At 49.6% G+C, this 14,133-nt stretch overlaps 1 protein-coding gene across 2 annotated transcripts in view; it reads right to left on the bottom strand.

The window, feature by feature from the left end:
* The window catches only part of EGFLAM (EGF like, fibronectin type III and laminin G domains), a 139,228-nt gene that overhangs the window by 61,825 nt on the left and 63,270 nt on the right, over positions 1-14,133 (bottom strand). For both annotated transcript variants that reach the window (XM_037128989.2, XM_053657321.1), the window contains exon 7: positions 3,136-3,302. In XM_037128989.2, coding sequence (XP_036984884.2) covers positions 3,136-3,302 — 167 coding nt within the window. The remainder of the gene's footprint in view (positions 1-3,135; positions 3,303-14,133) is intronic.

A 14,133-nucleotide genomic window follows, 5' to 3' on the forward strand; every position in this document is an offset into this window, starting at 1 on the left:
TCGTAGGCTCTTCTTCCCCTGCCCCGTGACTTTGTGGAGATGAGCTGTGGACACTGAGTGTACCTAGCAACACCCCGGGGAAGCCATCAGCACCCTCCTCCTTCCTCGCTCACTTGAGCGGAGCCCTGATAAAACCCTGGCCCTGGCTTTGATCAGCCACAGACATAAAGATCTAGGCGTCGTCCCACGAAGCAGTGAAGCTGCTCACAGGCCCTGGCGCTGGCAGGTCCCGGGGAATTCAGTGCTGGCTGGTTAGTGGAGCTGAAGTGCTGTTCTCCTTGGAACAAGGAGGGTGGAGGCCTAAAACAAGCAAGAGGAGCCCGGCGAGTGGCCGTGCCCTGGGCGGGATCTGCGGGCTCCGTATGGGCACCTTCACCTGCTCAGGTCCTCGCCTGAGCCGTGACCTTGAACATCCCGTTGGAGCAAAGGGGGCATCCCACCAAGAACACATCCCTGCAGGAAGGACCCTGAGGAGGGAGAGCCCAGCAGGTAGCAACGCCGTTCTCAGAAACTCCCTCAGGGCCACCTTCCAACTATTTACCTGGGCTGGGATCTAACCAGTCGGGAGGGCCATGGGCTACCGGCTCCCGGGCCACTGGGATGCGACTGGGTGAATCTCAGGCCTGCGCAGATGCACGACACGGCTCACAAGTTCTCAGTGAAAAACGTTCCCACGGCTTGGCCCCGAGCTGCCAGGACCTCCTCGGCCCGTCTGTTGTGTTTCATCACTGACCCTCCTCTCGTGCCACTTTGCACTAGAAGACGAGGAACGTCCTTTCATTCGAATCTCACTCGGGGAAGTGGCTTTGCAGGCAGCCAAACCCGAGTCCAAATCTTGCCTTTATAATTTCCATTCTTGACAAAATACGCAACCTTTCGAAAACTCACCCTGTGACAATGTAGACAAAGGAACGCCACTCGGCCGGCACGAGGCTTTCCGGGAGGAAGGACACGGGGTTTGCTCGGCGTGGCGCCTGGGCCACGGGGGGCTTTCGCAATGGCAGCTCTGGTACCGACAAGCGACCACAGTACAAACAGTGCCACCAGGGAATGCAGTATTCACGCGCGGGAAAATGGGTTCTGGAAACGAAACAATGGTCTAGACTAGAAGCAGAGACGAAGCTGGGTGTGCCGGAGTGTGGGCTTCTCTGGAACAGCAGAGGGGACTGTGAGAAAACCCACCACAGGAACCCCAGTTACCGCACCTTCTCGGGGGTCCCTGAGAGAGGCCGAGTGACACGGTCTGCCTCCGTCACCCTGATTTAAGGAGCCGTATCCATCAAAGCAGTTCGACTGTATTAGTTAAGACTATTCCACAGCCGAGAGTTTTCCCTCAGTCAGCCACCTGCCCGCACACAATCACCGAAAGGATAAAATTTTATTTAGCGTAGGAGCCCAGTGGTAATGAAATGGTACGTGTCCGCAAAGCACTTTCACGTCCTTCTCTCGTGTCACCCACCAGCCTGGGATCCACCAACGGGGTCACGACGATCAGAAAGTCCGAGACCAGACCCCGGGCCCCTGCCCCCGCCCCGCTCCGATGAGCACACCACGTCCAGGGCCAGCACGCGCTGCTCCCCCTCACCCTGCTCCTGTCTCTGGAGGGGACACTACGGACGGAAGGAGGGGGCCGAGTGTGGCTCACGGCGTGGGAGCAGAGGCGCTCGGTGCTGGGCTGCAGGGCGGGGAGCGGGGCGGGGGCACCCTGGGCGCCTGCTCCGCTTGTCACGAAGACAAACTAAATGTCCAAAAGTCAGATCCGAGGCTTGCCCCAGCTCCTGTTACCTGGATTTTTGGCTACGCATCACAAGTTTAAGGAAAGATTACGGCACAGACCTCAGCCAGCAGGAGTGGAGGGAGGCGCTCCTGGGATGTGAAACAGAATCGTTAACATTTCTTCTAGAAAGAAGGCGCTTCACGGCCCACTGTGTGCCTGGGGAGTTTTAGCTTCTAAACTCTGAAGAAGAGGAGTCCACCCTCCATTCACAGTCACTGTGCTTGCAACAGTGTGTGTGTGGCCTCCTCACAGGTCCACCTCCCCCAAGAATCCCACTCGAAGGGCGACAGAAGAAGCCCTGACACTCAAGGACAGGGCAGGGGTTACTGTTCTCAGAAGAGTCAAAATTCCTAGCACTTGGAGGACTCGGTGAATCTCCACCCCCGATAAGAGCATTGACCTTGGAAGTCAGCTGTGTGGGTGTTTTGAGAGCACAGAGGACTTTACTCAGACCTACTACCCAAACGGCGCTCTGCACTGGCCGGTGGAAAGCCAGCGGACTCGGGACAGTGTCAGGCAATGCTTCCTCCCCAGGGAAAGAAGGCCCAGGGTGACCACAGGGCTCTTCAGACAAAAACTTGGAGGAATTTATTGGCAAAAACTGAGAGTACAGTCTTCAAACCAAAAAGTGGTAACATTCAGTTCCGAGCCTCCCCTCTCCGCGGGGTTGCAGCTGCACGTCCATGTGCCCCCACTTTGAGAGGACAAAGGTCCCTAAGCAGGGGTGGCAAGGGGGCCTCCGTGGCTGAAGTACTGTTCCTGAATCGCTCCTGGGAAAGCTTCTTAAACCCTAGGCTGCGATCCAGAGCCTAACATTTCGAAACTCCTCAGGAGCCCTGCTGGACACCCAGGCTCCCCCAGTCCCCGGAGAGGCCCTGTGACCGACAGGGACTGATGCTCCAGCTGGGCCCCCCAGTTACCTGTCACCCCTCCAGGGCCCCCTTGGGCTGTCCCTGACCGTCATCCGAGGGACCGATTTGCCTAAGTGTCCTCGATTGGCACGCGAGCAGTAGCCCTGAAGAGTCTGGGAGCATTGTCTTTAATCCTGCGATTTTAAAATGAACCCGTGTTCTCAAAAGATAAAAAGTTGGGGGGGGGCGGGCTGTGGTACGTGCTCTGTTCCTGCGATCATGACAGAAAACTGACCTCACGCTCCCTCAGGACGGCGCGAAAATAAATCTGCTGACCTTGTGTCCCCATCAAAAGCCTCGGACACCCCGAGGGCTGGGAAAGCTGCAGCAGAGAAGGCCCTGGAGCGCCCTGTGTGGGCTGCCCTCCTGCAGGGCACCCAGTGGGTCGTCCTCGGCGACCTCGGCCACGCGACTGGGCCTGTCCTTCCGGAGGGCCCCGGTACTCACGGGAGGTCCGGACGGTGTCGCTGGGCGGGCTGCGGGCGCTCGGGCCGTGGGGGTTGACAGCCCTCACAGCAAACTGGTACTTGGTGTGCGGATCGAGGCCCTTGATAACCATGGAGTCCATCTGGACGTGCTCTTGGATTAAGGCCCAGCTCTGGTCGAAATCTGGTCTGTGGTGATTAAAGAACAGAACAGAACAAAAGGCGGTCATCAGAAACAGCAGAGGACAGGACATTCACAGGCTGTGTCAACTGGTGGTGCCTGGCCTCTGGGAGCAGCACCTACAAAAATGAGTGAGCGTTTCCCTCCCAAAAGTCATCTTGACATGAAGTCACAGGTCATCATCTCTAAGTCCCTGCCAATAAAGGCAAGGAGGTCCTGCTTAGGGGCCGTTTTTAAGCACTGTTTAAAGACCGGCCGCTTTTCCTTGTGCAGCTTTGACGGCAGAGAAAAAATCCCCACATAGGCTCTGTCCGAGGCTCTGTCTTCCAGATGTTTCATGAGCAAGGCCTCCCCTGCGGGCCCCCATTCCTGGAGGTCAGGGGAGCACAGGTCCCCTCCACTCACCGTCTGTTCACAAAATAAACAGATATAAATTTTGTGGGGTGACTAATTCGTATGAATCGTCACAGAAAAGCCAAGAAGACTCTGTTGTTCACGGCCATTCTTCTTACTCTGAACGCAACTGCACAATGGGGCCAACTTGTGGAGTTTTCTCACGTTCCCGGAGGGTGCAGGCCTCCACTCGGAGCTGCCATCCAGGAGCAGCAGGGGGTGCAGGGTCGGAGTGGGGCTCTGGGCTGACGGAGCCGCTGGTGTCCTGCCTCTGCCACGCGCTAGCCCTGTTTACGGGGGGTGGCAGGGACCAAAGCTATCTCCTGGAGGGCAGGCCACTGGTGGTCCCTGCCTACACTGCTCCATGAGCCTTCTAGGAACCCATCTGCATCAGTGCATCAGCTGGTGTTGTTGTGAGAGGCTGTCTTCAGCTTCAGTGAATTTTTTTTAAAGACTCTTTCAACGCGTTTGCGCATTTGGGGTGAGTTATGAGCGCACCTGCCCACACTGCACTGGGCGTTCAGCAGCGTTTGACCAGAAATGGCATGAACCCTGTGTCCCACCTTCTCTAGTCACCCAATCTTGCCCTGAGTGACTTTTTTTTGTTGTTTCCCTGGACAAAAAAGTCCTCAAAGGAAAACGCTTTGCCAATGTGGAAGAGATGAAACCAAAAACAGCAAGAGCACTGACAGGCATCAAATTGACAAGTTCAAAAACTGTTTCGAGCGGTGGGAAAAATGTCTCGACAGGTGCGTTGCATCAAATGGAGAGTACTTGGAAGGTGACTGAAGTTTAAACATGTAAGAGTAAGCACACAATTTCTTATGAATAAATTCCGTTTTGGGGGGTCCCCCATCATAACTTCACTAAATATTCATTTTTCTCATCTCTACAACTTTAGAGTAACAAAAGTTCTTACCTAAGGGGCTGCCGTGCAGGTGAAATAAGACGCATGTCCTTGGCAGAGTGTGAGCACCCGCGTGTGTCGGCCATTCTCCAAGGGACCGCCCCATGGCCCAGAGCAGGTGGCTACCCCGGGCCACCCGCTCACTCCAGACCTGGGTTTGGGTGGCCAGGCAGCCCCTGGAATGTGGCCAGTCTAAACTGAGAGGTGCTGTGAGTTTAAAACATACATTGGATTTTAAAGGGAAAAAATGCAAAATATCTCCTTGACTACATATCGAAATGTATTCTGGGCTGCCCAATGGGAATGATTGTGTGTGAGCAGGGACAGCGTGAGCGGCCAAGTCGGATGGAGTGCAAGTTCTGAGTTGATAGCTCAGAACGGTCACCGTTTACCCAGTTCTTAAGAAGTACAGCCATCCCCCCTTATCCAGGGGGGTCCGTTCCAAGACCCCCAGTGGATGCCTGAAACTGCAGATAGTACTGAACATATACTATGTTTTTTCCTATACATACATAGCTGTGATAATTTACCAATTAGAGATCAACAAGAATAATTGATAGTGAACTAGAACAATTATAACAATGTACTGTAATAAAACTTAGGTAGATGAGGTTTCTCTCTTTCAAATATCTTGAGTACTGTGCTCACCTTCTGACTTAAAGGAAGCACTTTACGGCTTCTCTCTGGCATTTCCAAAGTGCTAGCATCTTGTGCTTTGGGGCCACTGGTAAGTAAGACAAGGGTGACTTAAACACAAGCAGTACGACATTACGACAGTGGGTCTGCCCGTCCTACTGGTCACTCTGATAACCAAGACGGCTGCTGAAGGGAGAAGCCCTAGGAGACCTTTGCTCACCTAAGACCCCAGGCGCCGTAGGAGAACGATAAGGCCGTCTGGGAAAAGCAAATAGCCGGATAGTCAGTAGGACTGGGACTACCACCCCCACTGATAGAACCAATTTTCACATTTAGCCTTTGTACTCTGCTTCTGCCCCGTAGACAGAACTAATAATTGCATTCTGCTTCTGTATCCCGCTTTGCCACGTAGACAGGAAGACCCCTAGGCTATATAACCCCCAAGAATCCTTTGTTCAGGGCTCAGAATTTGGAGACTGACTCCTCTGGGCCCGTGCACATTAATAATAAGCCTCGTACTCCAGAATCCCTCGGTGTCTGGTTGCTTCGTTTTCCTATAACACTGCTAAGTGACTGATGGGCGGGCAGTGCACACAGTGCGGATGCCCTGGAGAAAGCAATGAATAGCGCCCCCAGCAGGAGGAGTGGACGGGGACAACTCGAGATTTCGTCACGCTACGCAGAACAATGGTGCAATTTAAAATTCATGAATGATTTACTTCTGAAATCTTCAGTGTAGTATTTTCAGGTCATGGTTGACCACGGATCACTGAAACTGTGGCAAGGGAAACCCTGAGTGAGGGGAACCACTGCACCAAGCATGTTCTAGCACTTTTAGCTCACTGGCTTCCCCAAACTGCACTATGAAGTCGACAATAATCTTAAACACCCCTCTCCACATCCCCTCTTTTTAGAGAGGAAACTAAGGCATCAAAGAGGCGGGTCATTTGCCGTACGTCACACAGCTGATACGTGGTGAGGCCAACTCGGGTTGATGGGGGAAGATTGGACTAAGAAAATGCTCGATACTGGGTGAAACACAGGGCACCAGCGGCTGGGGCTATTCTCCACCCTGGAGCTCGCTGCTGGCCCTGCGCCCAGCGTTCTGTGGCCAAACACCTCTGCTCACAGGTATTCAGATGGCAGAAAGCAGAGAGGACTGATGTCCGCACTGGAAGAGACACTTGCTGGGCATGAACACAGAGACTCAGTTGCCTGCAAGGAGGAGCTCGGGGGGGGGGCACACATGTTGCTTAGCAGATGCCTGCCTCCTTTCTCTTTAGCAGGGATTGTTGAATGTCAAATGGGGTCCTCCTGCCCAGGAAAAGATGCTTCAGCTGCTCTGTGGGCGGGCGGAGGAGAATCCCCGCTTCTGGAGAAGCAGAGGTCAGGGCATGCCCTGGAGGGAGTGGGGCTCCGCCTCCTTGATAGCTTTTCCCTAAAGATTGGCTTCTGTGGGAACGAACTTCATATTCAGAGAGAACACCTCAGGGAGTGGAAGGAAGCACATTTACAAATGCAAATGAGCAAGCCACTTCACAGAGGAAAGCCTGAGGGTAAAGCCCCTAACAGTGAAGCCAGAAAAGATGACCCTTCCTTTCCGGTGGCCAGTCTCTGCTAAGCCTCCCTGCAGCTTTTATAGAGGAAATGGCCTCTGACTGTTCTCAGATGCAATCATTTACTCAAATTTCTGCAGCAATCTTCATGTAAACATTACAGCACACACCCTTGCCTGCCCAAAAGGGTGATTATTTTGTGTTTGTTCATTTAATACAGGAAAGAAAGCTCTCTTTTCCTCGAATGAGTGATGAAAATCATTAACCTTTAATTTCCTTATCTGGAGTGAGAGAGGCAGCTCGTGCAGATTGAATGGCCGGTTCAACACCTTTAACACGGGGCCTCTGCTTTTCTCATGGGATTTGCCTTTAAATGTTTTCAGAGTCTCTCAAGGCACAAATGTGCAAAGGTGAGGGTGAGAAAGAGATAACGGGCAGATGAATTGTCTCAGATCACCCTCAAAACAATAGCTCCCTTTTTTAACTAAAGAAAATTATTTTATTCAACTACACAGTTGTCAGTCAAATCACCATAGCAACACTCACTCGTCAATTCCCCCCAAAACCAAAAGGCCACCGGGAGAGAAGCAGACAACAAATTCTCTGCTGTTCCGGCTAAAGGTGGGCACCCACCCGCAGTGGGCACCGTAAGCCCTTTTCCAACTAGTGGGTGGGGTTGGGTTGGTCATGCTGTGCCGTACCTCTGGGAGGTGGGTGGGCAGCAGAGTTCAGGGGCACGAGCAAGGTGTTGGCAGTGGCCCCCAAATCCCAGTGACCTGATTCAAGTGAGCAAGACTCACTCAGCGGTTCGTTTGGGTGGGAAGAAGCATTCCCACTGCAACGCAGCAGGCAGGAGCATCGGACCTCACAGATCACTTCATCTGCGGGGCTGGAGTTCTCAGAAAGTACGTGTGAGATTTGAGGTGTGAACACCATTTCATTATGTGAAGGAAAGAGCCCTTAGCTTTTATCAGATTCTCAAAAGCCCTGAGTCACTTGTCTGGTTGAGTCTCTCATTCAAACCATGTGGGCACCGAAGGTAATAATTTATCCAAAGTCACAGAATCACTGGGTGGTATATATATTTCTAGCTTTATTCCCGTTCTTTCTTTTGGCATTTTAAGCACCTCTAACACTGACAATCTCATCCTCAGTGAACAATCATTTTTCTTGGTTCCATCAAACCGTGCAGGTAGCTGCCTTGGGTTAGTCACCTGGCAAGTGATCAATGATTATCAATGGAGCACCCACCACAGAAGCTATGTTCTGGAGGCTCCAAGGAATGATAAACATACTTCTAGTCTCAAGGAGTTTACAATCTAGAAGATACAATCTCCTAGATACAGTACAATGTACTGGGAGATAATACACCTAAGGATCAATAGGAAGCCGCTGCAAAATAGTGTATTTCAAGAGCTCTATTTGAACAGGTCCATGTGAACCGAAATCCAGGAGAAAGTCCACGAGGACCAGGGAGAATTTAAGTTGGATTTGGAATGTGTCTGAGTTTGGATAACTGAAAGGAACAGAGCATCTTTGGGTGGAGAAGGACAGAGCAACATCACCTCTGTGTGCAATGGACTCACAAAAGGTGCTCAACAGTGCACGTTTGAATGGACATGCCACACAGCAGGTGTCCAGCACAGGATGGGTGAGTCGGACTGAAATACCTTTAGGGTCTGACCTTGGGAATAACGAGATGCTCTAAAGCAGGGATGGAGACTTCCGCCACCTGACAGTCTTTGTACAGAAGTTTCACTGGAATGCAACTGCCTCACTTGTTTACGCGCCGTCGCCCATGGCTGCTTTCCTGCCCCAGGGGCAGAGCTCAGTAGCTGAGACAGGGACCACATCACTGGCAAAGCATGACACACTGACCATCTGAGCCTGTGACAAAGAGCAGTGCGGCCCTGGCCCAAAGCAGCCATCTTTCAACTCAGTTGTGCCACTTTGCTAGTCTGAGGAAGACTGAACCTTCTCTCAGAACAATACTTTTAAATAAATAAAATTAAATGCAGAGAATCGCCAAGGAAACCAAGTATGTTGAAAATAGTTATAAAAACAAAAACTTATGATATACTACAGTATATGTACCTCTTTATTGATACATTAAATAACAATACCTAGCCATTGATTTCGTAACCACGGTCAGTTTAAGGCAACGACAAGCATAACCAGTGTTTAGAGACAGATGTAACAGCTGAAATGGGGCGAGAGAGCATCTGTGATTCCAAGGGTGACAAAGTCACAAGAATCGTTAATACCACAGCAGTTTGTGGCCTATATCCATATTTGAAGAAAACACCCCGCTAATAATTTGTGCCCATCTGAAGTCCAGGGAGCCCCTGAATTCTACCCATGGACCCCTTAAGGACACACAGACTGCAGGCTGGCACCCTGTCCTAGCAGAGACAGGGTTCCAGAGGCCATCCAGTGTGAACGCGCACGGGTGAGAGAACCCTCCATGCCCAGAGAAGCCCCCAATTCTCTGTCAGTTTCACAGACTGGCTTCACTGGGATTTGCTCTGCATGAAATGAAGGGCAGTGGGAAGTTCAAAACCACTAAGTAGTCACCGTCCTACAAAATGGGCTACTTGACCTTCAGCTTCCAGCCTTCCTTCTTTATTTACAAATCGGTTCAACCCAATCGAATGGCAAACAGACGGACATAATGGAGAAATAACCTCGGCCGCCATGTTGTCCCGGGCGGAGGCTCAGAACACACTTCCATCTACGGTACAAATGGCTCCCGTGGCTGTTATACAACGATTCAATTTATGTCGACTGCCATCCGTCTGACTAGGAATTACATCAGAAACACTCCTGGTAGGAGGGACCGCAGCATTCAGGGATCAATTTGTAGAAGAGAGTCAGTCGGACTTCTGCAAAAGCGCTCAGCATCACCTTCCATTTGAGCCTGAATGAGTGAACTTGGCAGCACACAGAATTTCTGGGGCTGGGCGCCAGTCTGGAGGGTGATTCTGAGGTTTTCAATTTGGAAACTGGAGGGACAAAGAAGGAATTCATCATGAAGCACCATTTGTTAATACGAAATCTCAGCTGAGCCCCGAGCGAGCTCATTCTCGCTGATTTCTGAGGCTGTTCCTGGTGGTCGGGAAGACTCACAATGAAAAAGCGTAACTTCCTAAACACTGGCTTACGAAGAAAGGGAGAGTATTTTCCCCCATGCTCCCCAAATGAACTAATTGTGAAAAAGTTATTGAACTATTTTAGGTTCTATAGTTGTAGGGGCCAGAAGGCCGACATGGCACCATGTCATCGTTCAACACTGCGGTCACTTGCCCAGGGACTGAGGCACATTCCAGCAGAATGCCACGGAGAAAGGTTGTCAGTTCTCTCACATCCTACAAACAGCCCCACCACAGAAGCTGGCATTCAATAGGAAATAAGCTCACGATGGGAACTTTCAAGTTAACCTGATACATTTGAAGCTTTACCACTTACTGATATCCTTTTAACGATGAGAAAACAAAAGCAATAAATGACATCGTATGGGGGTGGGGAGGGACCTGGGTGTGCAGGTGCTTGTTGGGTTTTGTCTGGCTTCCATTTCTGCTGCTGGTGAGGCAGGACGTTGGTTTCTGTTGTGGCCTCTGAGATTAGTGGTAAAGGATTCATCGAACCCCCTGTGGCGAGTGTGGCAATGCACTTCCATTTCCATGTGGCTCAGGGTAAGAGAAAGAACCAACGTAAACAAAATCTCCCATGAGCCCCTCTTCTAAGTGCTGAACAGACATCTTTTCACCTCCCCATCCCCTTCCAGGGAGCTGCTAGTAGCACCCCAATTTTACAGCTGAGGGAAGTAAGGCTCAGAGAACTCAAGGAGCTTGCACAGACTGGCACCTACCCAGCACGTTCTACGTTTACGCCATGCCAGGTGCTGTGCTCCGCCTGAGGGAGGCAGCCGGGCATCACCTGTGTGGCATGGCGGGGAAGACAGACCTTGAGCAAGTAAATGTTGTAGGTGCACCTAACCAAGCCTGAAGAAGAAGCAGACGTTCAGGGAAGGCTTCCTGGAGGAAGTGACTGTTAAGCCAGGGTCCTGAAGGGTGAACAAGAGTGAGGTCGCAGAATTATCCTGGCAGAGAATAGCAGGCATAAAGATTTCTGGCCAAGAAAGTACCTGGCTGTATAGAAAAGCAGAAAAGGCCTCTCACAAAATCCATAAATAGGAAGAACGTGCATTGCTTAGGTGCTTACTCTGTGCCGGGCGCTGTTCTGTGCATTTCATGTATATCAACAACTCATTTCATCTCCCAACAACTCTATGAGGCAAGTACATTGTCATCCCCCATCTTCTGATGGCACAAACAATGGGCATAAATAACCCACCCAGAAGCAAATGGTGTAAAAGTGGTGGGGGTGAGAGTTGGACCTGGGAGTCCAGCTCCGGAGCTTGCTGGTAAACCACCAGTCTACAGGGCCTCACCTTCGTCATGCGAATAGAAAATCGGGTCACCAGACTTAAGAGGTCAAACGATCCAGCCTTATTTTACATGTAAGGATGCTGAGAATTCGAATCAGGCCCCTGCCCCCAGGACCAGAGGCCAGCCCACATCTAGTCTTCCGATTCCACACGTGGGCAAACTTAAACCTGAGAGGTGAAACCTAGAATCGGACTGTAAGTCTCACTTCTGAATAAGAAACTTCAACTTCCTTAGTTGAAGCTATGATCTTGACCGTGAGTCGAACCACATCATCCCTTAAATCTACTCAAGGAAAATCCAGAATCCATTCCAGCCTACTTGTGAATCCCATAATTGATCATTTCAGTAACGGCTCAGTGACGGCCTTTGTGGGCTTATTTTCTGTAAGGAAACTGAGTTCATTTGTTACTCATAGCTGAATGGGGTTTAGGATGGGATGGAAAGACAGATGGCTTCACAAAAATGTCATTTACTGAGGACCTGTCAAAACCAACCCAAGTGGACATGACCTTGAGGTTCTCAAGTGAAAGGCACCTTAGAAGCAGCACTGTGCGCAGATGAAATGTGCAAGTCTTAGAATGGAAGGCACCCACAGAGATGGGGGCATCATTTAGGAAGAAAAGTGAGAAAGAAGAAAGGAAGAAAACCTGGCTCCTTCTCATTTAGCACTATAACAGTCTCAAGTTGATTTTTGGAGATCTATATTTCCTGACCTGTGTCCCTAAAATACACACAGAAATACTGTGAACTTTCATATGCACACAAAAAAAGCCAGTGGTAGACTTCTTATTGAAAACTTCAATCTACCAACTTTCAGCCAAGATGGAGGCGTAGGCAGACACACTGTACCTCCTGGCACAACCAAAAGAAGGACAACAACAAATTTAAAAAGAAAAAAACAACCAGAACTGCCAGAAAAATCAAACTGTATGTAAATCCAATAACCAAGGAGTTAAAGAAGAAACATTCACCCAGACTGGTAGGAGGGGTGGTGACGGGAAGCCAGGTTGGAGAGGAGTATGGCAAGGTGGTGGCTAGTGGACTGGGTGGGCAAGGCTGCAGCTGGCAGAGTGGGCGGTCCTACATTTGCCTGTGGATAAACTGGGAGGAACAACTGGGGACAAAGAACAACCACGCAACCCCAGGTTCCAGTGCAGGGGAAATAAAGCCTCAAAACCTCTGGCTGAAAAAACCTGTGGGGGTTGAGGCTGCGGGAGAAACTCCCAGCCTTATAAGAGAGTTCTTTGGAAATACCCACAGGGTCCTAGATTGTACACAAGCCCACCCACCTAGGAATCAGCACCAGAAGGGCCCAATTTGCTTGTGAGTAGTGAGGAAGTGACTGAGAACCAGCAGAGAGCACAGCAAGTGCCACTGTTCCCTCTCTGACCCCTCCCCATATACAGCGTCACAACACAGCCACTTGGGTTGCCCTGCCCTGGTGAATACCTATGGCTCCTCTCCTTACTACATAACGGGCATGCTGAGACAAAAAAAAAGGCCAAAAATGAAAGGACAGATCAAAGCTCCAGAAATAGAACTAAGAGATGAAGAGATAACCGGCCTATCAGATGCACAGCTCAAAACACTGGTAATCAGGATGTTCACAGAATTGGTTGAGTATGGCTGCAAAACAGAGGAAAAACTGAAGGCTATGAAAAGTGAAATAAAGAAAATATACAAGGAACCAATAGTGAAGGAAAGGAAACCAGGTCTCAAATCAATGGTTTGGAGCAGAAGGAAAAATAAACATTCAACCAGAACAGAACGATAAAAGAAGAATTCAAAAAAAGGAGGAGAGACTTAGGAACCTCCAGGACAACTTTAAACATTCCAAACATCCAAATCGTAGGGGTGCCAGAAAGGAGAAGAAGAAGAGCAACAAATTGAAAACTTATTTGAAAAACTAATGAAGGAGTCCTGGCTGGTGTAGCTCAGTGGATCGAGCACAGGCCTGCAAACCAGAAGATTGCAGTTTGATTCCCAGCCAGGGCACATGCCTAAGTTGCGGGCCAGTTCCCAGCAGGGGATGCACGAGAGGCAACCGTACATTGATATTTCTCTCCCTCTCTCCTTCCCTTCCCCTCTAAAGATAAATAAATAAAATCTTTAAAAAAACTAATGAAGGAGAATTTCCCCAATCTGGCAAAGGAAATAGACTTTCAGAGAGTCCCAAAGAAGCTGGACCCAATGAATTACACACCAAGGCACATCATAATTACATTACCCAAGATGAAAGATAAGGAGAGAATTTTAAAAGCAGCAAGAGAAAAGAAAGGCAAGAAGCGGCTGCAAAGAAGTATTTGAAGCTATGAAAGGCAAGGACTTACATCCAAGATTACTCTATCCAGCAAAGCTATCATTTAGAATGGAAAGGCACATAAAGTGCTTTCCAGATAAGGTCAAATTAAAGGAATTCATCATCACCAAACCCTTATTATATGAAATGTTACAGGGACTTATCTAAGAAAAAGAAGATGATCAAAAATATGAGTACAGGGGAAAAGAAGCATAATTGGCAGGCATAAAATAGAAAGGGAGAGGCCAAAAATGGTATAGAAAACAGAGAACTTGAAGAACTTCTATGTACAACCCATGGACATGAACTGAGGACGGGGAATGCCGGAGGGTTGGGGGTGCAGGGTACAGGGGAGATAAAGGAGAAAAAAAATGGGAAAACCTCAACAGCATAATCAATAAAATATACTTAAAAATAGAAAAAGAAAAGAAAAAGATGATAAAAATATGAACAGTAACATGACAATAAGCTCACAACTATCAACAACTGAACCGAAATTTTTTTTAAAAATCATTAAGCAACAGCTAGAACAGGAACAGAATCACCAAAATGGAGATCACAAGGAGGGTTATCAGCAGGGAGGGGGCGGGGGAGAATGGG

The sequence above is a fragment of the Artibeus jamaicensis genome, unplaced genomic scaffold (assembly GCF_021234435.1).
Source record: "Artibeus jamaicensis isolate MK-2021 breed Jamaican fruit bat unplaced genomic scaffold, CSHL_Jam_final scaffold_369, whole genome shotgun sequence".
Lineage (NCBI taxonomy): Eukaryota > Metazoa > Chordata > Mammalia > Chiroptera > Phyllostomidae > Artibeus > Artibeus jamaicensis.